The sequence below is a fragment of the Bos grunniens genome, chromosome 20 (genome assembly GCF_055505025.1).
Source record: "Bos grunniens cultivar Pamir isolate PY7600 chromosome 20, Bosgru_T2T1.0, whole genome shotgun sequence".
NCBI lineage: Eukaryota > Metazoa > Chordata > Mammalia > Artiodactyla > Bovidae > Bos > Bos grunniens.
The window spans coordinates 47,071,803-47,097,893 of record NC_141184.1 but is presented as its reverse complement, the minus strand read 5'-3'; the positions used below and the strand labels follow the sequence as shown (position 1 = coordinate 47,097,893).

Sequence of the window (26,091 nt, the reverse complement as noted above, 5' to 3'; positions counted from 1 at the left end):
CTGCTGGAGAGGAAGAGGGCTTCCCTGGTGGCTCAGATGGCAAAGAGTCTGCCTACAAGGCTGGAGACCTGGGTTCAATCCCTGGGTTGGGAAGATCCCCTGGAGAAGGAAATTGCAACCCACTCTGGTATTCTTGCCTGGAAAATTCCATGGATGGAGGCTCCTGGCAGGCTACAACGCATGGGGTCACAATGAGTTGGACATGACTGGAAGAGAATACATTTGTGTTAAGTTGTTAATAACTGAGTAACAAAAACAGTTGTCTTTTGGACTACTTCCCTGGTGCCTCAGTGGTAAAGAACCTACCTGCTAAGGCAGGAGACACGGGTTCATTCCCTGGTCCAGGAATATCCCCTGGAGAACAAAATGGCAACCCACTCTAGTATTGCCTGGGATATCCCATGGACAGAGAAGTCTGGCAGGGTACAATCCATGGAGTTGCAAAGAGCCAGACACGACTTAGTGACTAAAACAGCTTGTTACAGTGTCAGTAGGAAATGAAAACAGTCAACAGTGCAATACTAAGTCTAAGAGATTAAATAATCCTGGGAAGGTATGCAGAAAAGTTTACATAGATTCTTAGTATTAGGTGCTTGAATAGTGGTTGCTTGTGAAGTCTAGTTACCTTTTCCTAGTATAATTATTTACCACTTTAAGTAGTGATTCTTCATTTTAAATGCTTTCAGTTCAGTCGCTCAGTCATGTCCAACTCTTTGCGAGCCCAGGGACTGCAGCACACCAGGCTTCCCTGTCCATCACCAACTCCTGGAGCTTGCTCAGACTCACGTCCATTGAGTCTGTGATGCCATCCAACCATCTCATCCTCTTGTCATCCCCTTCTCCTCTTGCCTTTAGTTTTTCCCAGCATCAGGGTCTTTTCCAATGAGTCAGTTCTTCGCATCAGGTGGCCAAAGTATTGGCGCTTCATCATCAGTCCTTCCAATGAATATTCAGGACTGATTTCCTTTAGGATGGACTGGTTTGATCTCCTTGCAGTCCAAGTGACTCTCAATAGTCTTCTCCAATACCACAGTTCAAAAACATCAAATGCCTTATCTTGCTTTAATACTCCAAGACCCAGCAAATCCTTTTTTTGGAAAAGGTGATTTCTACCTTTTGTGAAATCCATTTCTGTTATCAGCTTCATGTGGGGGCGTCCTACTCTGAGGTTCATTGTTTAGGACACAGTGGTACTTTGTTGAGGTTTAGGAAGCAGAGAAAGGGGACTTGGCTAAGTTAGAGGTGAGGTGTCAAGACCACCACTTGAAGGGGAAAGAGCTTAGAGAATTTTAAAGTCACAGGAGTTACTGGAGGCAATAAATGTGCAAACAATGTGTCTGATGACCTCTGGGGAATTTAGTGTCTGGACACCTCACCTTTTTTTCTGAAAAACAAATGTCCATGGTTTGTTATTCTTATGAAAGATATGATCTCTCAGCTATTAAGCAATAATATACTCAGTCAAGGCAAGAATGCAGCAAGATAAGCACTCCCTGCTTTGCAGCTGGGATGGGGAAAGAAGACTAGAAGTTAGTACAAAAATGAATATTAAAAATGTTCATATACTCTTTGTCCCAGTAAGTCCATGCCTAGAAATTATCTCGAGGTTAAAGAGATGTGAGTTTATATGCAAACATTCACTGCAATGTTTATAGCAGTAGTAGCTAAAAGAGGATTTGCTAACATAGTGCATTTATGTGATAGCCTTACAGCCATTTAAACATTTATGGAGAGTTTCATGATACGGTGAATTTAATATATGGAGTGTGTACGATAAAAAAAAAAAAACTAGTAAACAGTATTCTTCTATAAGTTATTATATATTATATCAAACAAATGAACAACAACAAAAAGATGGGAATAGCCACTAATATGTTGGTTATTCTGGATGACAGAATTTGGGAGACCAAGCTGCAGAACTGTACTTTTGTTTCTAACAAGTAACACTTCAGTAAAAATTTCTTCCAAATCTGGCCAGCCAGCCATATTTATGGAATTGTGGAGTACAGACTGTCAAAAGAATTTCTCCGAGTTTGATAAGCAACAGTGATGACTTCTTTTTTGAGAACCTGTGTAGTAATGCGATTGCCTCATAAATTTATCCATGTTTTCTTGGGCATCTGGAAAAGCATCCTTTTTACTGAGACCAAAGCAGTAATACCTTAATGAGATCATGTCTTACTCAAGATTGCAGCCTGTTATTTGGTGTATAGTGGATTAGTTTGAATGCATGCATTCTAGTATCTCGACACTTTTTAAAAAGCACGCATTGGGGTGATTACTGCTACCAACTATCCGGTAAGACCACAGTTTCATGTAACAAGCAGTGTATTATCTGTTTATACTAATATAAATTAGCCTCCTGCCTCTACACAAGGGTGTACATTAACTCCCCAGATTAACACATAATTGGGAAAATGTGCTCCATATGGAGTTCTGAAGCTTCAGGTTTTTACATGGATCCTTTTCCAAAAGCCAGTATGAGTCTTTTAATACATCACACAGCACACAAAGAATGAATATGCAAGTGGTATGGAACAGCGTGAGAATCATGGTGCAGTCTCTGGAACTTTTCCTTGAAAAGTTCATTTCCCTGCTTGCTCATTCTTAGAGAGGAAGCATGAACTTTCTTTATCCTGATGATCTTTTCAGGATTCTTTTTCTTGATTAAAGTTAGCTTTTAAAGAAAGGTAGAACCAAACTGCTCCTGAGTGGTCCTTTTTCCTTGCATAGAAACTTACAGCCCACTCAAGAGCCTCACTTGACAGTAAAGTCATCACTTATTAGAAAGACAATGGACCGAAAGTTTTCTTTGCTAACTGAAGCCTTTTATCTTATTTGCAATATGAAGTTATGACCAACCTAGATAGCATATTGAAAAGCAGAGACATTACTTTGCCAACACAGGTCCGTCTAGTCAAGGCTATGGTTTTTCCAGTGGTTATGTATGGATGTGAGAGTTGGACTGTGAAGAAAGCTGAGCGCCGAAGAATTGATGCTTTTGAACCATGGTGTTGGAGAAGACTCTTGAGAGTCCCTTGGACTGCAAGGAGATCCAACCAGTCCATTCTTAAGGAGATCAGCCCTGGGTGTTCTTTGGAAGGAATGATGCTAAAGCTGAAACTCCAGTACTTTGGCCACCTCATGCGAAGAGTTGACTCATTGGAAAAGACTCTGATGCTGGGAGGGATTGGGGGCAGGAGGAGAAGGGGACGACAGAGGATAAGATGGCTGGATGGCATCACTGACTCAATGGACGTGAGTCTCAGTGAACTCCGGGAGTTGGTGATGGACAGGCAGGCCTGGCATGCTGCGATTCATGGGGTCGTAAAGAGTCCTACGTGACTGAGTGAACTGAACTGAACTGAACTGAATTCATAGAGAGAAAGAAAAAAAAAGGATCCGTTTCTTGTCTGTTTGAATTACTTTTGTTAGCAAGTTTGAGAGGCCTTTAATTTCTGCAGTTAATTTCAACCAGTTGTGCTGTAGTTTTGCAGTAGATAATCACCTCCAGAATCCACGTCAAAAATCTTATTAACATACATGTTTTTGACTGAACACCAGGCCAAGATCAATCAAAACTGGATCTGAGGGCTTGATGCTACTGAGTCTCGTTAGCTTCTGCATAGCAAAAACTCACTGTAATTTCTTCATAAGTATAATTTAGACACACACTTGGAGGAAGAAAAGCCCGAATCAGAAAAGAATCAGGATAAGAACACTCAAGGCTCTTTTTGTTTAAGATTTAGTTGTTCATAGCCTGAACTGCTTTTTCCCTCCACGCCGAATGCAATATTTAAATTCTGGTGCCAGTTTTCACATTATTTACCAGGAGGTGCACACGTCAAATGTAGCTGCTGATAGATACTTTTACTGCTTAGAATGACATCGGGTCCCAAACACTATTACTCGGGTCTTTTCAGAGCGCTTCTCATCCTATTGCTCATTCCCCACAGGGGTAGTAGAATGGTGTACCGTGTAACTGGGCACAAAACACGCAAAGAACTGACCAACTGATGCTTCCCGAGAGTCCTGAGTCTACAACCGACTTATACACAGTCCCTTAACTTTTTTTTCTTGCCCTTTTCCGTCGGTGAAGAGCAGATTCTCCGGGGGGCAATCTAACGTTCTGATAAGAGGGTTACCTCCCAGGTTAGCTCTAGCCGCGGGCGGGGCTTCTGTATACCCCCAGGACATCAAGCTGGAGCTGTCCACCTTCGCTTCACATCCTGAAAGTGGGGAGGGGCAGCCCCCGAGTCACAGGCTTGCCTGTTCAGAGTACCTTCTTACACATTCCAGTCATCCCAGCCGTGCAGTCTCAAGGCCACAGGGCCTTCGGGAAATCGCTCCGGAGAGGGGCATTAAGTATCTGTGGCTTCTACACCTCCCACGTTTCAGCGCGAGCTTCCTACTAGGGGAAGCTTCCTACAGCTCTCCTCCTATGGAACACTGTTCGGTTCCGATTTACCCAACTCGGAGGCCACGGAAGCACACAGAACGCCGGCGACGACAGCACCGGCTGATTTTCCGCTCTTCCCGGTTTGTTCTTCCGCCCTCGCAGCCCTAGCCCCCGCCCCTCCGCCCTCCTCACAGGAACCAGCGCCCCGGCCGCTCCCGCGCTTCTCCCCTGCCACCCGCAGTGGCCTGCCTTTTATAGACGCCACAGCCAATGAACGCTCTCCTTTCCTTCTGCCCGCCCGCCCAGCCAATCGCCGCGCCCCTTGTGTAATCTTCGGCTCCTCGACTTCTCTCGGCTATTTTCGTTGTTGCTGGCTTTTTCAGGGGCTGCTTGCTCGCAGCCAGAGACGCTGCTTTTTTTTCCGGGTTCGGAGCCGTTCCGGATGCTTTAGGCTGCCGGATGTCTGATCTCCGGATAAGTGAGGCGTTTCTGTACATGGATTATCTGGTAGGTGCGGGACAGGGGTGGCGTGTCGCCCCTCGGACCTCAACGTGCCCGATGTCCCTCCGCCTGGAGGAACAGCCTTTTTGCTTTCTTTCTTTGGGATGGGATGCCTTTGGGGTTCTTTCTCCCGCAGCCAGCTCTGGAGCTGTGCCGGGACTCGGAGGGGTGGCAGCTGAGGCGGTGCGACCGCAGCTCCCAGGGAGTGGTGGAACTGACAGGTAAAGGTGCGGCCCGGGCCAGCGGTTCTGTGGGGCGAGGGGCGCACGGGCGCTCCCCGAGAGATGGGGCAGCGGCGGCGGGGCGTCTTTTGCCCGTGGTCGGTTCTTTGCTTCTCTGTGTACTCCTGCAGAGACTTTCTTTCCCAGGAAGCAGGAGTTTTCCCCTCTGCCTTTAGCAGAACTCCAGGTACTATTAAAGAGCCATAACCGGAATGGCTTACTAAGTGCCCGGTAGCTCCGGTCATTTGGTTGTTATTAGATCTCTAAAGCTATGACCTCGGTCGCCGCGAGGGTTTAAAAGCACATTACCATATAGTAGACGGGACTAAACTACATCGCAGCGTGGGTAGAAAGGATTGGATAGGCAGGCATTCATTGCCTCGCCGTCTCTGCCGTGGATGCTTGTCTCTTACCCGGTGCACAGATTGGACCCTGTCTGTGCTTTTTAGGCCAGGCTTGTGCTGAGAAGTTTAGGTGGGAAAAGTGTCAGCTCAGTGTTGGGGCTGAACATTACTTTAAAAATGCACTTGATTTATGTGTGTGTGTGTATAATTATGCAAAACACCGCATATTGTTCGAGAAATTATTTCCCCAGAGATGCATGTTTGTGTTCGCAGGGATCCTCATTAATGTTGGCTGTGTTCAATCCTAAACAATTACCAGGTTTACCTTTTTGTCTAGAACCCCTGTTGCAATGCAGAGTTGAAGTAAACGGTAAAGACATTGACCGTCCTGTCATCTTGTTGAACACATGCTGTTGGTTTCTGCCTGCAGATTGGCCTGGCAGAGATTTGCCAGTGCCTTCTAGGAATTACACTAATGCTGTACTAAGAAAGACTGTGAATGCGTTCATAGTCAAGAAACGCTGGACAAGGACTGGTTTTGTGATGCTATCTTGTATTTGGGCTTATTTCCCCTAAATCTTCCTGGTTTGATGGGCTTGTGGGGAGGGGTGGTGACTGCAGTTAATACATGACCTTGTGCATTGAGGGGAGTCAAAAACTGAATTCAAATTCTGTTTTCTTCCTTTGTTGATGTCAGTAACTTCCTCTGTCTTTGTGATAGAGAGACATTCGGAGCTCACAGTGTAGCCAGTTAAGGAGGTTATCTGATTGGGGATTCTTTAAAATGCAAAGTGCTATGTAGGGTAAAAGAGTTGTCAGATGTTTCTTAAAGACTGTTTTCTGAATTAAGTAACTGATTATTTTGTAGCTTGTCTCGTAGGTTCTGTCTTGCAGTTGCCGGAATTAAAGCCAAAGTTTGTTGAGGATGGTTATGGAATTGGAAAGGGCTGCCTTACCTATACTAATGAAAGCTGATTTTGAATGCTTAGTTAAGTAGTTCCTAAAAAGGAACTTGCTATTTTATTTGCTGAGTGAGTTTTAAAGTTGCAAATTGCATTGTAAACCTGTCTTTGAGGTGCCAAACCCACTACAGCAGTTAGTGGGGGAAAACAGTTGGAAGACTCTGGTTAATTACTCAGGTTAATTTCCTGATGGGGAATGCTTGTGGTGCTCTAGATTACCTTAAAAGCAGATTCTTTCTTCCTCAGTTTCCTAAGTTGTGTGTCAAAATCAATGGGCTCCAAATTTGACATGGCTTTTTTTGTTTTACCTGCCACGCCCGCATATACCCTATGCATTCCTATTTTAAAAAAATCATTATTTTGTCACCTTAGCTATGATTTTTAAAAAATTCACAAGTGTAGTGAAACAGTCCCATAAAAATCACTTGGCTAATCATTGGTGGTGAGGAAAAAACTCTTAAAGGAAATAAGTCAGTTCTGATGAGTGTGTCAAGTATCCGCTGTGAAAAGACTTAAGGAAATCCTTAAACATTAAAGGAAAAAGCCTCTGCAGGTGGTCTTCTGTGTTTACATTTTACTTAGTTCTCACAGAAAATGATGTTCCACACATCATTCCTCTTGCCTTTCAGATGGACTCATTTGCTTTTCCATAATTTTTATGTGGTGTTTATTAAAAACCAGTTTCTGAAAAATGAAAATCAATTTCATTGACTGGCATCATATTTTAAAAATCAGTTCCCAAGTTCTTTTACTTACCTTCCAGAGAAAATGCACTCCTTTCACTTCTAGTTTGACCCTTCAGATTTTGCTGCACTTGTGGACTTTCCATGCACTTGACAGGAATAGTGTGTATGCCGTCTTTTCTTCTCTTTTCTTTTTAATCGGTGTTTGACTTTCTTCTTATTGCTGCTGAAAGAAGAGGGAGCTGTGTGTGTATGGATTGTCCATTGTTCTTTGGGCTGGATGGCATTACTTAACCTTTTTTAATTGCAGAACATGGAAGGAAGAGAAATGAGAGAAAGAGGTGCTTTAAATAAGACTGTGAATATTAAAGCAGAGGATAAAACTCTCTGAACTTAGAGGCTACTGTTGATTTCTTAACTTGAAGGAAATGCTATGAATTAGAGGTGACAAATAAGGTGAAGCCCAGGGATAGTGCCTTTCTATTTAGGATAAGGTTTTGATTGATTTCAGTTTAGGGAACTACAATAATGGTAATTTATGTATCCTCAGTAATTACATGTATCACCCTGTACCCTATCTTTATTTGTTGAATGAATATGAGAGAGAAGAGACAGCTTTTCTCTCCAGTTTCTAAAGTAAGACAAGATAACATCTGTTTGGATTAGGTGTTTTACTCTGGGGAATGCAGAATGTATCTTTTACTCTTAACTTTAAGATTATCAAGGTATTTGTTTTCCAGTATTTAAATATAAAAATCTCAGTATTGACAGGCCATATACCTTTTTCCCATTTTAGGAATGGGTTTTAAATGCCATGTTCACACCTGTCAGGTCTGTAGGTGACGATTCTGTTGCTGTTCCAGTGGGCAGTACCAGCATCTTCCTGTTTTTCTTCTGACAGGTAGAACTAGTAAGACAGTGTGTGGAACTTTCTGAATAAGGAGAAAATAGTTCAGCTATAATGGAAAACGTGTCTACCAGGTTTTCCTGGAAGGTTGGACAAAATCAACTTCTAGATTCTTCTCGGTTTAATATTCTTTGTGTCCTGACTCATGTTGATTGGCTTGAATTTTACCTCTTCCCCCCCTCCTGCGATCAAAATAACATCAATAAAATTTGGTATGCTTTGTGTAATGCCAGGGATGATTACATGGGATGATGGAGGGAGAGTGATTTATAAACAGCATGTTGCTTTTCAGATGTAGAATGTTAATATACTGTGCTAATGTTGCTCATACTATTCTTATGCCTCCTATAGAATGACTGTGACTGCCCAGTTTTAAAGATTGGGCTACCTTTTAAATTAGTCTCAGTATATGGAGAGATTTAATGTCATCAGCAAGCAGGAAGTTACAAGACTTCCTTGAGGATTGTTTACTACCTATAAAGAATAAAATATGTTCCTTAATCCATCTAACAAATGTTTATGGGACCCCTGCTTTGTGCATGACCCTGAAAGGCATGGAGGATGAGCCCCCAGTGGGATGGCCTTGGCTGTAGGACTGGAGGGGTGTGGGTGGCTCAGCAGGAGCCTGTGGCAGTGGACAGATACGCAGGAGGGGGAGGAGGCAGCCTGTGATGTGCGCCTTGGCTCTCTGGTAGGTTATCTCTCTGTGTTTCTTTGTTTCATTGTGAACTGAAATGCAAAGCTGGGCCTGAAAATGTGACATCTAAAAATGCGTCTTTAGCTGCTAATTATCAGATAATGATCATTTCACCTGTATGTTGGGTTTGGGATCTAATAAGGCCAGGGTTCTAGATTTCTTTTTCTGTATAGGTTGGTTAACCTGGCCTAGTTTCTTGGTCACAGGCTATACCTGTCATATAAAAATTTGTGTGTCAATAGGGAAGATCAGGTGAAAGAAGATAGATGATCAGCACAAACCCATCACTATTTGCAGAGTACAAACCAAGTAATCAACCAACCAAGAACAGAAGCTCTTGGTGTATCGATGCACAGAACTCTGAGGTTCTACTAAGTTGTAAATGAGCCTATTCTAAAAGAGGAGTGAAGGCACAGTTATGACTTTATCTGATGTTCCGTGGTCTTAGAAGTGTGCTGTTTTTTAACTGTGAATGACTATGAACATTATAACTTATGTGTTCTATGTAAAAAGTGATAATATAAGCCATATATTTTTAATCTTAACTGCAGCTGAATTAGTCACATAGGTGTTCTTTTATTACTAAATCATAAGATAAAAAGGGAACACAATAACTGGTTCTTTTAGCAAAAAAGTTTCAAAAATATCGAGACCGTGAGGCAGAAACTGTGATATAAGGCACTAGCTCTGGTTCTCAACTGTCTATGGTTCCAGGCTTGTAGCACGAATCCCAAGAGAGCACATATGGGGACCTGATTCATATCCTCTGGGAGCTTGCATTCTGAAGGATGCCTAAGTTGTGTTCTTGTAGGCATGCTGAGGGTGGGGGAGTTAAGCATAGGTATTATGAGGATAAAATAGTTACCGTTTATTGAGCCCATACTGTGGTGCTGGATAATGTAAATGCTTTCCACATGTAATGCATTAAACCAAGGCTGAGAGAGGTTTTGTAATTTCCCCAAGTTCACACAGCTAACAAGTAATAGAGCTGGGACTGTGGTCCCAGAACCTTCCCTTTTCACTGCCTTCCTTCCAGCTTGGTGTTAAAGCTATTGGAATGCACTTGAAGGTTTTACAGTGTATTTTACGTAATTACCATGTTACTTCTCCAGTCAAGAAACCAGGGGCCAGGACCAGGCTGGTCGCTGTTCCCCTGTGCTCAAAGACTTGTCTCTGCTAAATGACTGTTAAAAGGAAGGCTGGATAGAAAGAGAACTGTGTCGTGTCCTGAGCCTTCCACTCCGTGATCTCCTGACTCTGAGCACCTAGGTGACCTTCACCATCTAATGTTTTATCAAATAACCACACGTGGATTTCCAGGCAACCTTGGTTCTCCGCCCCCTAGTGTCACTTCAAGGACACCTTCAGAGTCACAAGCCCCAGTCGTCTTTTTGAAGAGGTCCCTGAGACTCAGGATCTATTTGGCAGTTTAATTGAAATCTTCTGTGCTCCTTAAACAAGTGCTGCCTGTAAAGTGGGGCTTTGCCTAGCAGACACTAGGCCCAAGTGGCCTTTTGCTTATGAATTTCTGTTGGGCAGAGTCTCCTGATGCTAAAGGGTTTGCTTTCGAGGAAGAAAAGATTTTCAGAGAAAGTTTGGTAACTGCATTTTGGTTAACAAATGCTGATAGTTCTCACAAATTGAGTTAAAAATGGGCTTTTATTTTGGAGCCTGTGGCCTCCTTACTTATGCTGTGGCTCTTCCCCTGGCATCTCCCCAAATGCTTCTGGTGTTTGGTTGAATCTAAGAAACCCAGTTCTTGTTGACCCTCGTTTCTGAGTATCAGCAAAGTGAACACTTGCTTCTGGCAGGGCTGGCTTCATGGGCATGTGGCTCAGAAGGGCCCCCATGTGTGGCTGAATGCTCTGTGGTTGCCATCTTAAAACTCTTAATTTGGGGTGCTTTGCAGAGTTTTCATTATCTGAATCTGTAACTTGTATCAGTGTAGGGTCCCTGACTATCTTGATTATCCTTTTATCACTGGAATTGAGTCTCATGCAGGGTGAATACGAAAGTATATATCATGTACTGTGCAGAGTGTTTTTACCTGCATTACCCAATTTAATCCTTCCAGCAGTCCTGTTGACTAGATACTGCTGACTGATAGACATACTGACTTAGAATAAGAGGAAACTTAAGGCTCTGTGAGGTGGAGTAATGGCTGGGATCATGTAACCGAGTGTCAGGGCTAGGGTACCAGCTAGCTTGGGGATTCCAAGCCCATGCATGTAAGCATTATTCAGTACTGCTGTAACTGGTGATAATTAACAGCTAAGAGGATGAGTGAGGGGGCCATGATTCAGACACAGGACTGGAAATTGAGAGGTTACTTAATTGCTGCCATCACCTGTGAGAAGCCCCCTGGGAACTCAGTGACAGCTGTGCCGCAGTTGAGGAAGTACACGTGTCTATACCTTAAGGTGAGAGACTTCGCTCACCTTTTGCACCCTCCCGCCATACCCTGGTGCATAAGCATGCCCTGCACTTTGGTTCACAGCCAGATGCACATGATTTTGCAGGAGCATTTCATTTATCAGGCCCCTTTGTACCCAGATTTGTTGGGAATGGTTCTGACTTCTGGATTGCTTCTCTCCGGGTCAAGGACTTCGACCCTAGCAATTGTGGCCATGTCTCCCCCAGAGGGATTCTCGAGAGTTCTTTTTTCACCGAAAGAGAGCAGCTTCTCCAGGCTCTCTGGTGGAGCAGTTGACAGTCTGGAGCCATCCCAGGACCATTGGCTGAGGTGCAGAAGGCCTGCACTTGTTCCTTGATCAGTCTGTACATGGAGTCAGGAGCTAAAGCAAAATATGATTCTTTCACAGTTTTATCTTTAATAAATACAAATGTTCCGAAAAGTACAGAAAATGAGAACGCACTTCTATGTATCTACCTCCCTGATTATAGCTGTTAGTATTTTGCCATTTTAACTTCAAAATGCTGGTTGCTTTTTAAAAAAAGAAACTTTAAGGTGAAAGCCTTCTGCTCTCCCATGCTTTCTTCATCCTTCTCCATGGTGACAACTACCCCAAAGCAAGTGGGCACTGTTCTCATGTGTGGGTTTTTGTTGTTGTTGTTGCATTTTTATTATATTTGCATATATGTGTAAATAATATGGTATTCTTTGTGGTTAATAATTTTAACAAAATTGTAACATATCACCCTTATTGTCTTGAAACTTGTTTTATTTCTGTAATGTTTTTAAGATTAATAAATATTCCTGTTTGTATTAATAGATATTTATTTTACATTTCTAGTTTAGATATTACCATTTCTGCCTTTATATGTAGAGATCTTATTTGGATTTTATGGGAAGCTCAAAGAAAAGGTGTTGGTTTTGAGGCATAATTGTGTGTGTTTACTTGTTTTTAGTACCACACAATGAGTTGTATAAATTGTTTAATGAAATTTTATTATGTGCATTTCAGTGAATCATAATTTTATTAACTTATCACCTTATCACTGATTATTCTAAGTTTCAATTTTTTTAGTGTTGGTATTTGTTATAAATAATGCTGCAATGGACATTCCTTATAAGCTCTTGGATATTTTATGATAGTGTATTATAAGGAGCAGTAGTCCTATGGTTTCAAAAAGCGATTTTGATGCCAAGTAAGTTTGGAAACTAGGTCAAACAAAATCAAACAAGTTTCTTTATTGTATAATCATTAATATGCAAATATTCACAGTGTATCTCAAAAAGGGAGATTATTACTGGCAGTGTTTCTAATCCTTTGGGATATTTTTATGACCAAGTTCAAGTAGATTTTATGTAGAATCAAAAGGTATCTACATTTTAAAGCTTTGACTTAGTGATTAAATAAGGTAATAAACCATGCATGGATATAATCAGCTACTGTTTGTTAAATCAAAGTTATGTAATAGTCAAATGGTGATAATGATGATGATTGATTGAGAATTTACTCTGTCCTAGGTTCTGTGTGCATGCGTGCTCAGTCACCAAGTCATATCCAACTTTTTGTGACTCCGTGGACTCTAGTCCACCAGGCTCCTCTGTCCATGGGATTTCCCAGGCAAGAATACTGGACTGGGTTGCTGTTTTTTCTCCATGGGATCTTCCTGCCATGTCTCCTGCATTGGCAAGCGGGTTCTTTACCACTGCACCACCAGGGAAGTCCCCTAGATCCTGTGGGATCTAACCCAGGTCTCCCGCATTGCAGGTGGATTCTTTACCAGCTGAGCCACCAGGGAAGACCAAGAATATTGGAGTGGGTAGCCTATCCCTTCTCTAGCAGATCTTCCTGACCCAGGAGTCAAACTGGGGTCTCCTGCATTGCAGGCATGTTCTTTACCCGCTGAGCTACCAGAGAATCCCCTAGATCCTGCAGAGTGCTTAATGTGCATTCGCCGTTTGTTTGGTCCTTTCAGTGACCCTCTGAGGTGCTGGAATTTGGGTTTTTGTTTTATGGTTGAGGAAACTGAGGGTCAGGAGTAACTCCAGCTGTCTCAGTTGTTATGAGGGTTGGCAACACATCTGTAATCTTACTGTACGTGTTTTCATTATTGTGATAGAGAAGAAAAGTTTGAAACCCTGTATTTGATTTCCTAGAAAGTCCACCTATTGCCTGCATGATATAAGCTGTTTTCCAAATGTCAGTCCATAGCAGAAAGGAAAAGTCAAGAATGTTATAAAGTCATCATATGTTTAATTTATAGACTTAAAAATATGAGGTTATATCTTTCCAACTTTTTGTGGATGTTAGAATATGCTGTCTATTCTCATGATAATGAACAACAGTATCTCTTTGTCTATCTCAGTGTTATTACCTGTCAGAATAAAAGGATGTGAATCCTTAAACATCCTCAAGTTTGTATGTATGAATTAATATTTAGAATGTACTTACTTCTAAAACCCAAATGCTGAGAACCTGGTCTAAGACAGATTAATTCGAACCACAATTCCTCATTTGAAAGATTCAGATAGCATCCAAACCTCTTTGATGACTATTGATTATGTTTTTTTTTAGTGCTAAAGTTCTTTTTTTAAAAAATTGCTTTATAATTTCTATACGGATTGGTATGAGTCCATATAATGGCATCAACAGAAGTGGGGAGCAAGTGTAGATAAAAGTGAGTCTTTCTCCTCCTGTATGTCCTTGACCTTGATTCCGCAATCCTCCCCTTCCCCGCCCCCCCCCCCCACCCCAACCCTGCTTCAGTGACACTGTGGGGATTTTTTTACTCTCCAAAAATGGCAGCGTACAATTTTTGTGAAATAATGTAACTAAACATTATGTAGGAACACATTCTTGTACATTTTAAGAGCTGGGCACAAAAGATTTGTTTTTGACCTTGGGTAAAGTATGTTTTTTTATTTTTTGGTCTGTTCTGCAAATTACTTATATTGGGACTTCTAGTCCCCAGAAGAATGTTAAAGTTAATTTTTACTATCACTTAAATTTTATTTCCTTTTTCTTGTTCTGATTCAGGTATTTTTTTAAGATAGTAATTATGACTAGTAAATGAGAATCTTATTTACAAAAAAACTTTCACAAAGGACTTTTTTGAGGGTTGAATGAGACTGTATATACTGGACTTTTTGAATATAAGCTGTTACATAAAATGAATGTTCACTTATGTTTTTATAATCACATTTTTTAGTCACCAAATTATCTTTTTAATTGAAGTGTAATTTACACACAGTAACATGTACAGTCTTAAAGGTACAGCTAGATGAGTTTATGGGTTTCCCCGGTGGCTCAGTAGTAAAGAATCTGTCTGCCAATGCAAGAGATGCAGGTTCGATCCCTGGGTCAGGAAGATCCCCAGAAAAGGAAATGGCAACCCACTTGAGTATTCTTGCCTGGGAAATCCCAGGGACAGAGGAACCTGGCAGGCTACAGTCCATGTGGTTACAAAGAGTCAGACCAACTTAGTGAGTAAACAGTAGTAATGAAGATGACTTTATATGTACCTGTGTCTTGTAACCACCCCCAGGTGGATATGTAACACCCAGAAGGCTCTCTAGGGTATCCTGCCTAGGTGTTCGTTCCTAGGCAGTATTGACATAGATTGGTTTTACCTGACTTTGAACTTCATATAAATGGAATCACAGCTAGGTGTTCTTTTGTGTGTAATTTCTTTTACTCAGTATGCCTGTGTAATCCATCCATGTTGCATAAATCAGTTCTTTTCTGATTGCAAATTAGTATTGTATGAATATTATTACTAAACTATTCATTCTATTGTTGATGGCCATTTAGATTGTTTCCAGTTTTGGGGATATTTGGAATAAAGCTGCTACAAACAGTCTTGTTATGGTTTTGGGGGAAGTAACGCATTTTTGTTGGGTAAAGTAGAATTTCAGGTTCATGGGGCATGCATATGTTTAGGTTTATTAAATACTGCCAAACATTTTCCAAAGTAGTTTTACCACTTAGACTTATACCAGTAGTGTAAAAGGTCCAGTTATTTCGTATCCTCACCAATAGTCTTTACTTTGTCAGTCATTAATTTATTTTGATGTGTGTGTACCCCAAAGAAATTTAAAGTTGCCCAGAGCTACTTCCATATATTCAGGCATGAGAACAATATAATATAGGAGGATCATAAGGCAGATTTTTTTTTTTAATTTGAAGAAATTAGTTGGCCATATTCTTTGGTTGTGTGGTTTCACTTGAAAATCCTGTCTTGCTGAAGAGGTACTGTGGAGGTCAGTTGACCTGGTGGTATTCCTGCTTTACAGGGAACTCAATGTATGGTTTGGGCAAACCAGTCAATGTCACTGCCTTCAATTTCTTCATCTATAAAAAGGTGGGATCAATTAGATATCTAAAGTGTTTCTTTTATTTCAAAGTTTTCCTCAATCATCTTGTTTCCTTCTTGAAATAGCTGTCTGTTTTTCCATTCTTTCTAATTCTTTAAGTGAGTGATCATAAATTTGCCTTTACATAATTATCATTTATTCAAGCAGCTCTAATTTTTTATAAGCCTTTTGTATTCTGGTGCTGTCCCGGGCACTAGGGATATACAAGTGAATAAGACATTGGCTTGCCCTCAAAGAACTCATACTCTTGTAGAGATGAAAACTAAGCAATTATGTTTTGGAATGGCATATTCTACTCAGAGGGAAATACAGGTTACTAATAGAGTATATGAAAGGGAGTCTTAACCTGGACTTGAGGGCCAAAGCGAGCTTTTCAGAGGAGTCATTTTTAATCTGCAACATTGAAGTTGAGGAGTGTTGGCCCAGTGACAGGCAGGGCCAGGGCCAGGCAGAAGGGACAGCATCCCTGCAAGGACTTGGGGGTGAGTAACCCCATTGCTTTAAGGAACTCCCAGGGCTTGGTGTGGCTGGAGTAGAGTCAGGAACAGCTGGGTACACTTTGCTGCAGAGTCCACCTAGGGTCACATCATGGGAACCTTTAAAGTTTGCCTAGGGTGACATGGTCAGGTCAGTCTTCAGTGTGGACAAGCGCTGGAAAGGGCAGCGGATGGGAGGCAGAAGCCCAGTTTGGAAGATGCTATCCTGATTCAGGAGTGAGATAATGGTGTTCACAGCCAGATGGAGGCAGGAAGGATGCAGAAAAGTAGATGGATTTAGGTAACATCTGTGAATTGCCAAGATTTTGTAACTGACTGTAGAAGATGAGAACAAAGGAGATTTTAGGGATAATTTTCAGGTTTTTGATTTGAGCATTGTTCTGGTTATCTGTTACTGAGTAACAAACCACCTTAAAACAGTGGCTTAATAACAGTCATTTTTTAAACTCATGAATCTGGAGTTGAATTGGGTTCAATTAGGCTCTTCTTGCTCAGGATTCCTTATTAAGTTACCATCGGATGGTGGCTGGGAGCATCTCAAGACTTCTTAGAATGCTGGTCTGGCAACATGCAAATCTGGGGGATTGGAAAGTGTGGACTCCTGGGGCATCTCTCTTCAGGTATCTTTCTACATGAGGCCTCAGGGAGCTGCACTGCTTACATCCAGGTTGAAGGCTCACAGAGTAAGTACATGTATCAGGAGAAACTGGTGGAAGCTACTGTCTTTCTAACCTGGTCTCAGCAGTTGTGCAGCATCACTTATATGGCACTTGTTCATCAAGGCAGTCACAAGGGCAGGAGACAGGCACCACCTCTTGGTGGCAGGAAGTCAAAGGATTTATGGGCATGTTTTAGAACCACCATAGACATCACGGGGGCAAAACAGGTCATGTACTGTGGTAGGTGACACTTGAAGGAATAGCACATGGAGAGGCAAGTGAAGGCTTTGAGTTCAGAGTTTGCACTGCTTGTGGGAAGTCCAAATTGAGATTCAGTGTAAGAATCTGAATTATGTGGGAGCTTAGAGGTGAGCTTTGGATGAGTTAAAAGCAGTATGTAACATTATTGTTACTTGCTGTGTGTGTGTGTGTGTGTGTGCGCGCGCGCTCAGTCATGTCCAACTCTCTGCAACCCCATGAGTTGTGTAGCCCACCAGACTCCTCTGTCCATGCGATTTTCCAGGCAAAAATACTGGAGTGGGTTGCCATTTCATACTCCAGGGGATCTTCCTGACCCAGGGATTAAACCTGCATCTCTTGCGTCTCCCGTATAGGCAGGCAGATTTTTTACCACTAGCACCAACTGGAAAGCCATATATATGTGTGTGTAACTATATTATTAAATTGTCATTGTAAGGCACAGTGCTAAGTATTTTTCATGCATGATTTATTGCCTTTATCTTTTTAGAAATTAGAAACTGAGACTTAGAGAAATTATGTCACGCCTGCAATGTGATGGAGCCAGAATATGAACCCAGGTCTTACTAATGTCTGACCTCACATCCTTAACCGTTTAGATGGTAACTGAAGCCGTGGGCACGTCTGAGCTCACGCAGGGAGGGTTGTGCTCAGTATGGAAGGGAGAACCCGAGGAAGTCTAGTGTCTATCTCAGGGCCAGTACATATGAGGCACATGGTTTTCGTGGGATCAGCAAAAGGAAGGGAATCTTGGGAGAGAAAGAGAGCTGCAAGGTTGGGAGAAAACCTGCAGAGTGTCGCATCTCACAGGTTGAGAAGGGAGACTTTCCAGGAGAAGGAAGTAGCCAATTGTGTTTCCCGTGGCCCAGAGATCATGGAAGAAGATGGCTGCATGGTGACCTTGGCCAGAGGCTCTCAGAGGCCCAGTGGGAAGTGGGGAAATGACACCGCTGTAGTCAAGGCTGTCCAGAAATTTCACCGTGGAGGAGGAGGCAAGGGCTGGAACTGGAAGGCGACTAGGGACATTGAGGGACTGCTTTCCTTTCTAAAGGGGGCTGAACTTGAGATGGTTAAATGCCGATGAAGTGGAACGTGAGGTCGTCTTGCTGAGTGTGACTGAAATATGGTTGCCTATGGGTTGGAGCTGAAGTAGCTGCAATGAAAGACCAGGGCAGTGATGCCCAGGACACAGATGCATTGGTTGTGGTGTGGAGACCATGACCCAACAATGACAAAAATCTGATGTCTATGGTACTTTTGTTTTTTTCTCTTCCAGACTTTGTCTGGAAAGGAAGATTTCAAGGAGGTGGACAGTTAGATTGATAAAAGTTGGGCTTTTTCCAGGGTGAGTTACTGGGTGGATAATGGAATAGAGGAAATTTAGGACATGGGCAAGAGGTTGGTGGAAGTGATAGACCACTGTGAGCTCCGAGTTAGTGGAAAGGAAGGAAGGGTGAGTAGAGGATGCGAGGACGGGTGGTGCTGATGGGACTGAACTATAGGTGTTATTTGGAATAACTGTTCACAAAACTGAGAGAGAAAACTCATTGTGGGAGACAGTAGGGTATATGAATTTAAGATTGCAGACATAGAGTAGTTTTTGGAGAGAAGGCTCCAATGTGTGACTGGTTGGCCTTGGGAAAGATGGGGAGCTTAGGAAGCAGAAGAGGAAATGTACCCAGGGTGCTGGGTAGCACGCTCTTGTGATTGACAAAGTCGATAGGACTTGGGCTGGAGCAAGAGGCTGAGGCAGACTCAGAAATCCTTGGTGAAAGAGGGGAAGGTTGGCCGCCTTGACAAGGAAAGGCGGACAGCACTAGTTAGAGCTCATTGCCCTGAGTCTTGAAAGGAGTAGGGGAGAAGGAGGGCTCTGGACATCCTCCAGGGTGACCTCCAGGGACTGAGTTAGGCCATAGGGGGCACTTAGGAAGCCTTTGTGGGTGTAGAGGAGTTCAGCTTTGAACCCAGGAAGCCCTCCCTTTTAACCAATACTGCGTAATTAATGCACATTAACTACCCACCATCCCAACTTCTACCACCGCCCCCGGAACCACCCCCTGTACCAACACCACTATGTCAAGAGCGCTCTGTGGAGAGGCTGGAGAGGGACTGGACTTGTGAGAGGTTGGGTTGCTGAGGAGGCACAGAGCCTCCACAGAGTGTGGGATAAGAATAACTGTAACATGGAAGATGGTGGAATTGGGTGGATGTTTTCCTGGAATAATTTGATGTAGCAGCTCCCTGGTCAGGCAGATGGGAGAAAGTGGGCTTAAGTTGGTTGTGCTGCAAGGAGGGAGTCCTTGTTCAGTTCAGTTCAGTCGCTCAGTCATGTCCGACTCTTTGCGACCCCATGAATCGCAGCACGCCGGCCTCCCTGTGTTCAGATACACGTATATCTCAGTTACTTGATTCCTAAGGCCCTCAGGCTACTCTTCTGCCAAGAGCAGTAGTGCTTCCAAAGGAGTCTTGGTCCCTTTGGACCAAGGGACAGGGCAGTTTTAAGGGGGTCTGTCAGCATCTGACTCTCTCTCATGGGCTGTGTCTCCTAGGAAGCGGTGTGCAGTTTAGGTCCTTCCAACCTTCCCGTACCAGACTCCCAAGGCAGAGCACTGGGGGTCAAATGTGCCGAGTCCAGAAACTGAGGATGGCCCAGATCTTTCCAGTAGACCAAAAACTGGTCAGTCTCAGGCAGCTTCTTGGTTTTGTGAAGGCAACTTGCTCAGGGCTGGTTTGTCAGAGCAGCTTCCTGTCCAGACAATCATGTAGTAATCTGGATGAATTGTTAGTAAAGCTGCGAAGACTGTGTGAGCCTGGCTTCTGTCTGAAGTGACCACAGAGTGTAGTGCTGCACACATAACTTCTGGTTGGAAAGTTCATCTTTTCCCTCTCACTCTACTCTAAGTCTTCTTATTTGCAGTCTTCCACTGACAAGCCTGAATTGAGGCTCCCTCCAGGGCTGCTCCGGTAAGCTCACTGGACACTGACTACACAGAGGTGCCCGACCAAGGGGGCAAGCATGCCTGCGATCCAGCCCCCAGCCAGCTCACCAAGGTCCCCACTGCACACTGGCAGAGAGGTGCTGATGCGCTAGCTACAGCCTTGCCTTGGTTCTCTGATACTGGACCGAACACAGTGTGTCACAGTGCAGGGCTGGACTGTGGGCTTCTTTGTGTCCCCAGAGCCCGACATGGGTACACAAGACGGCTACTAAGTCAGAGGTTGGGCTGAGAGGCTGCACAGAGTAATATTTACGGGCACTGACCTTGGAGTCAGACCCCCTGCATTTGCATTCTAACTCTGTCACTTACCTGCTGTGCGGCCTCTGTGCCTCAGTTTTCTCATATACGAAATGGGCATAATACTACCTACCACTCAGAGTTGAGTTAAAATCCATTAATATGAAAGCATTCAGTAGAGAGCCTAGTACCATGAGCATGATAAATGTTTGCTGTTACTGGAACTTTCTACATAAAACAAGAACTTAAGATACTATTGTCACCAAAAAGACCCCATTTTGATTCTATTCCTTTTTCTAATACCAGCTTTTCAAAAATCTTTCTGCCCCTACCTAATAAACATAGTGCAGAGTAACTAGATTAAAAATACTGCAGCTGCTGATTCTTTGTTGGTTCTGTGCACTGGAGCATGTTTAGCCGCATCCCTGGCCTCTGTGCCCTTGTTGCTGGCAACACCCAACCTCTCCCCCACCCCAGCCATGATATCAGAATGTCTCCAGATATTGTCAGTGTTCCCAGGGGGCAAAAAACCAATTTAAGAACCTCCAAACCAGACTATTTAGTTTCTCATAACTCAGTATCAGATTTCCAGAAGGAGAGAATCTGGTTGGCTCAGCTTGGCTCTGGGTCCAGTTCGATCCAATTAACTATAGCCAGGGCTTCAGGTCACATGGCAGAATCTGGCTGCCAGGAGGAGGGGGTGCATCCTACTCCCAGATAAGAGGGATGGAGAGAGATTTTAGGAAGGTCTTTCCACTTCCTTAACTCCAGCGGGCTGTTCTGGTCTGACTCTCTCTATTGTATTTGTAGGAGGTTTAGGGGGGAAAAAATATTGCAGCTGCTCATTGATAGGTTGAGTAGCAGCTGTTTCTCATTTGTAGGGGTGAAAGGTCCTGGCATGGCAGAGGGTGGCCCAAGTCCTGCCACAGGCTGGTTCTGCTGTTACATGAGTGTGGCCAAATGCGGCAACTCACTTTAAGGGGGCAGGTTTTCTGAGGTCCTACTGTAGACTCTCAACTTCCCTTTTGTCTCAAACAGGTTGAGAGTCAAATTTCTGCTTTTGAGAACTTTTCTTCCCTTATGAGTGTTTCCTGAGAGGCAGCATGTTATAGACAGCAGAGCCTTGGGCTGATTTATTGGATAATGTTTTCATTTTGAATGTTTCCTGAATGTGCTTTTTTTTTTTTTCCACATTACTGTGCTGGATGTAGAAAGCCTCTTATGATGTTTGAAGTTCTCTTCCTCTCTGTTTTACTTTACATAGAAATATTGTACATCCCTGGTGTTCACCAGTAATATTTCTTAGTGTAACATGATTTTCCCCATGATTTATTGGGTTTAAGATGTGTGTTCTGAAGACTGGGTCATTGAGACAGGATTACTCCATCATTCCTGGGCTTCCTTTGGGTTTCCTGACTTTTTCAGGGCCCCTGTGAGCTGATCCTGGGCTGTGGGCAGGATTACTTCATGAGCCTGAAGAGGAGCTGTTCTCTGTCATTTTTGTGGACTCAGGCTGCAGTTTTTATGTTATTGTGTAAGTGATTTTAAAACAACAGCAGCAATATTCTTTAAAAGGTGCGTTCAGATATAAAGAACGAATTAGTGGTTACCAGTGGGAAGAGGGAAGGAGGGAGGGGCATGATAGTAGGGGAGTAAGAGTTACAAACTATTGTGTATAAGCTACAAGCATATATTGTACAACTTGGTAAATTTAGCCATTATTTTATAATTATGTAAATAGAGTATAATCTTTGAAATTTGTGAATCATTTTATTGTACACCTGTAACTTGACCAACCTAAATACCATATTCAAAAGCAGAGACATTACTTTGCCAACAAAAGTTCGTCTAGTCAAGGCTATGGTTTTTCCTGTGGTCATGTATGGATGTGAGAGTTGGACTGTGAAGAAGGCTGAGTGCCAAAGAATTGATGCTTTTGAACTGTGGTGTTGGAGAAGACTCTTGAGAGTCCCTTGAACTGCAAGGAGATCCAACCAGTCCATTCTGAAGGAGATCAGCCCTGGGATTTCTTTGGAAGGAATGATGCTAAAGCTGAAACTCCAGTACTTTGGCCACCTCATGCGAAGAGTTGACTCATTGGAAAAGACTGTGATGCTGGGAGGGATTGGGGGCAGGAGGAGAAGGGGACGACAGGGCATGAGATGGCTGGATGGCATCACTGACTCAATGGACGTGAATCTGAGTGAACTCCGGGAGTTGGTGATGGACAGGGAGGCCTGGCGTGCTGCGATTCATGGGGTCGCAAAGAGTCTGACATGACTGAGCGACTGATGTGATCTGAACTTACATAATATTGTATATCAGTTATACTTCAATTTAGAAAGTCTCTGTGTAGATTAAATCAAAATAAAGACATTTCAATTTAAAAAAGGGTGGGTAGCATTTTCTTGGATTTTCAAAATTAGCAAGGATTTTTCTTTACTAAACAACATTTCAGTCACTATTGATTGCTTGAAACAAAACATAGTGACTTTAGGTCCTCACTTTAATTCAGATGTGCAGCCCTGTGTTCAAATACCTAGTTACAGAAGAATAGGGATCTGTAGGGGTTTAAAGTAATTCCTTGAAGGATATATGCCCAGATGAGTTTTGGCAAAAGTAAAGCCCTATTTCTACCCTCCCCGACCCCTTCCCCATCTTCTCGTTCCTCTTCCTATCTAACTTTCCTCACGCCACAAATGCTTATTCATTTAATAGTAATTTTATTAATCTCCTTGATTATTATAATTAACCCAATAACAAATTGGTCATGATTTGCTATGTTACAGTTTTTAGCAAATAGAAAACTGGCAGACAAGATAGATCGAGATCTCTTCCTATGTCAGCCATCCAGTGCATGCCATGAAGTAGTAACTGTGCATCAAATCCTGAATTAACCGAGACTTTTGGTCACTCAAAAATAAAGCACTAACAGAAGTAAAACTCACAGTGAACATCTCTGACTCACGGACAAGTATCTTTCTGGCCAGGTATGCCTTCTAGAACCCAGTGGCCCAAATCAGTCAGGACTTGCTCAGAATTGTTAGTTTTCAGAGGAGATCCTAAATATTTATTGTTTTATGGTTTCAAGTAATTATTCAGTCAGAAAAAGTGCCAAAGTTTATTTGCTCATAAAGTTTTCCCCCAAAGTGTTCCATTTTTTATTAAACATCAGGGAAGGTTTTCTGTGTAATTAAAACCTTAAGAGACTCTGAAAACTGTAACTCGGAGAACACAGTTTCTGCATGAAGACTCGTGGGGAAGGAAACCTTGTTTAGGAAAGTGAGCCAGGAGAAGGATGGAGGGATCTGATGAGGGGCCTGAGGTGTAGGGGGGGCAGGAGAACCTGCTTCCTGCACAAAGGTGGCAGCAGGAGAATGTCCAGGACACGATGTCATGAAGGCCTCTGCCACCAGGCATCGTTCGCAAGCGTGGGCTCCCTCCACTTCCCCTCTCAGTTCCCACCTCTGTAAATGTGGCAGCAGTGGAGGCGGTGCTGTCCCAGGAGAGGAGGGAGTTTTTCCATGTGTTTGTTAGATTTCCACAGAGGGGCCAGGAGAGTCAACAGCCTTCTAGTGAGGAGATTTTTTTTTTTTAACATATCTGGTAATAAGTCCATTTTATTACTGCCATTTGTCTCCGTGGAGTTTTTGAGTGCATCTAAAATAAGAAATTCTGCTTCAAGTTACAGCTTTGCAATATTGAGAGGAACTTAAAAAGTGCCTTAAAATTTTTTATAACTCTGCCTGGAAGGAGGAAGAGAAACCATCCCAGGCCAGGAATTCATGATTGCTCATGGTGAGTGATCCAAGATGGCAGGGCTGCCCTGTGGCACCTTTGAATTCCCAGCTGAGGGCCTCCAACAAGTCACTTTTGTGGGGGACACGGCAACTTGCTCCTCAGGTACGCTCCCAGTGCCCTGTCCTGCCAGTGAGGTCACCTGGTGGGCCAGGCTGCAGAAGGTGCTAGAAGTCTTTTGCACCAGCCTTCGCTGGGCTCCTCCTTTCTCTACACCCACCTTCCCTGCCTGCCTAGCACCCAATAGTGAGACGCTATGGGCACACTGTGGGCACCCAGGTCTCTCCCACCTAGTGGGATGAGAGGCACAAAGACGGAACATGCGTTCATGGACTGGGGAGGGGGTGACATCACCTTTGACCTCAAACCCATTGCTGTTGGGGGATTTGTAAGGCATAGAGAGATGTTTTGGTCTACAGAGGCAAACCCCAAATCAGTGGAGGGTCAGCCTCAATTACAGAGTTCCAGATTCCTGACCTGGTATGTGGCATCATACTTTAATCTGCAATTTCAGTTTGATTAGATTGTTATTAGGTAGCTTACAAATTTGCTAGGGGAAAAGAACTCTTAGAGCAAATCTTAAAGAGGATGAAGGAGCAGAAAAATTACAGAGATACACATTTATTTATATAATGCCAAGAGAGGCATCATCGAAAAGCTTCAAGTTGAAGATAATTCCATTGACAACAAACTTAAAAACAGAATCATAATTTTTTTGTATTTTAGAAATCTTCAGATTTCTTATGATACCACTGGTGATGCTGCTGAGCCCTGGTGAACAGGACACAGAAAGTGAACAGAGCCAAAGCCCAGCCTTGGATGGACCAGCTGGCGAGGGTGTAGTGGCACTGTCGACAAGTTCAGAGTTGACTGCAATGATGTATTCAAACAAGCCCTGCCTCAGTGTTTTATATCCAGTCTCTCCTGGTTTCCAGAAGTTCCTTAGAACAAGATCTGAATGGATGTTTATCAGTATGCCTATCAAGCACAAGCCACTGGGGTTCCCTGCTGGCTCAGATGATAAAGAATGTACCTGCATGCAATGTAGGAGACCTGGGTTTGATCCCTGGGTTGGGAAGATCCCCTAGAGGAGGGCATGGCAACCCCCTCCAGTATTCTTGCCTGGAGAATCCCCATGGACAGAGAAGCCTGGCGGGCTACAGTTCATGGGATCGCAAGAGTCGGACACGACTGAGTAACTAAGCACATCAACCACAAGACAAAACTTGTTAGAAATCAGGGGTCAGTGAACCAGTCATCTGCCTACTGGCTCAGGGGTGCACTCTGCAAGTAGCCGTTACAGATGCAGAACACAAATGCCAATAGAAAGGTGTAAAAAGGTGCGGACTTTCCTCCTTGGTTCAGACACAGGCAAGTCAAGGCCCAGTGCACATAGTGGACGAGAAAAATGGCCAGGAGGATGCAGTTGGGCCGGTGGTTGAGACGCTTGACAGTGCCTGTGAGGAGCAACGGGGCCAGCGAGGGCAGCTGCCGTACAGCCTAGGCAGCTCCAGCCAGCAGCCGAAAGGCGGAAAAGATATGTAACGGATATCTTGTCACTTCTCCCCCTTGTGCCTTTGGCAGAAACCACTGTTGATCACAGAACCCTTTCCCTCTGAGCAGGGATGAAGGCTCAGAATTCTCCATGCAATGTATTTTCCATTGTCTGGGCCTGGTATATATAGTGAAACCTATTTGCTGTTCTTGATACAGATAAAAGGTGACAAATGTGAGCAGGAGAAGGAAGTACTTGGGCTGAGCTTAGAAAGGTGATATTTAGACAGATACAGAGAAAAGGGCAGATTGTGTGGGGCTCTCCAAGTGGAGAACAATGTGGACAAAGCAACTGGATAGAGTTCTGCTGGTCCCAGGACCAGGGGGTGCTGGCCTGGCCAGAAGGGAGGATTCTGTTGGGTGTGATGGAGATAATGGGACAGACAGAAGGGTGGGGCTAGATTAAGGGAGAAGTGGCCACAGGACTGGAAAAGGTCAGGTTTCAGTCCAGTCCCAAAGAAAGGGAATGCCAAAGAATGTTCAAACTACCGCACAATTGTACTCATCTCACACGCAAGCAAAGTAATGCTCAAAATTCTCCAAGCCAGCCTCTAACAGTACGTGAACCGTGAACTTCCAGATGTTCAAGCT

At 43.4% G+C, this 26,091-nt stretch overlaps 1 protein-coding gene across 2 annotated transcripts in view; it reads left to right on the top strand.

Annotated features, from left to right (window-relative positions):
- Window positions 1-4,762: 4,762 nt before the first annotated feature.
- Window positions 4,763-26,091, top strand: part of ARL15 (ARF like GTPase 15) — a 470,719-nt gene continuing 449,390 nt past the window's right edge. For both annotated transcript variants that reach the window (XM_086361689.1, XM_086361688.1), the window contains exon 1: window positions 4,763-4,906. In XM_086361689.1, the coding sequence (XP_086217815.1) occupies window positions 4,859-4,906 (48 nt within the window). In that variant the 5' untranslated portion in view covers window positions 4,763-4,858. The remainder of the gene's footprint in view (window positions 4,907-26,091) is intronic.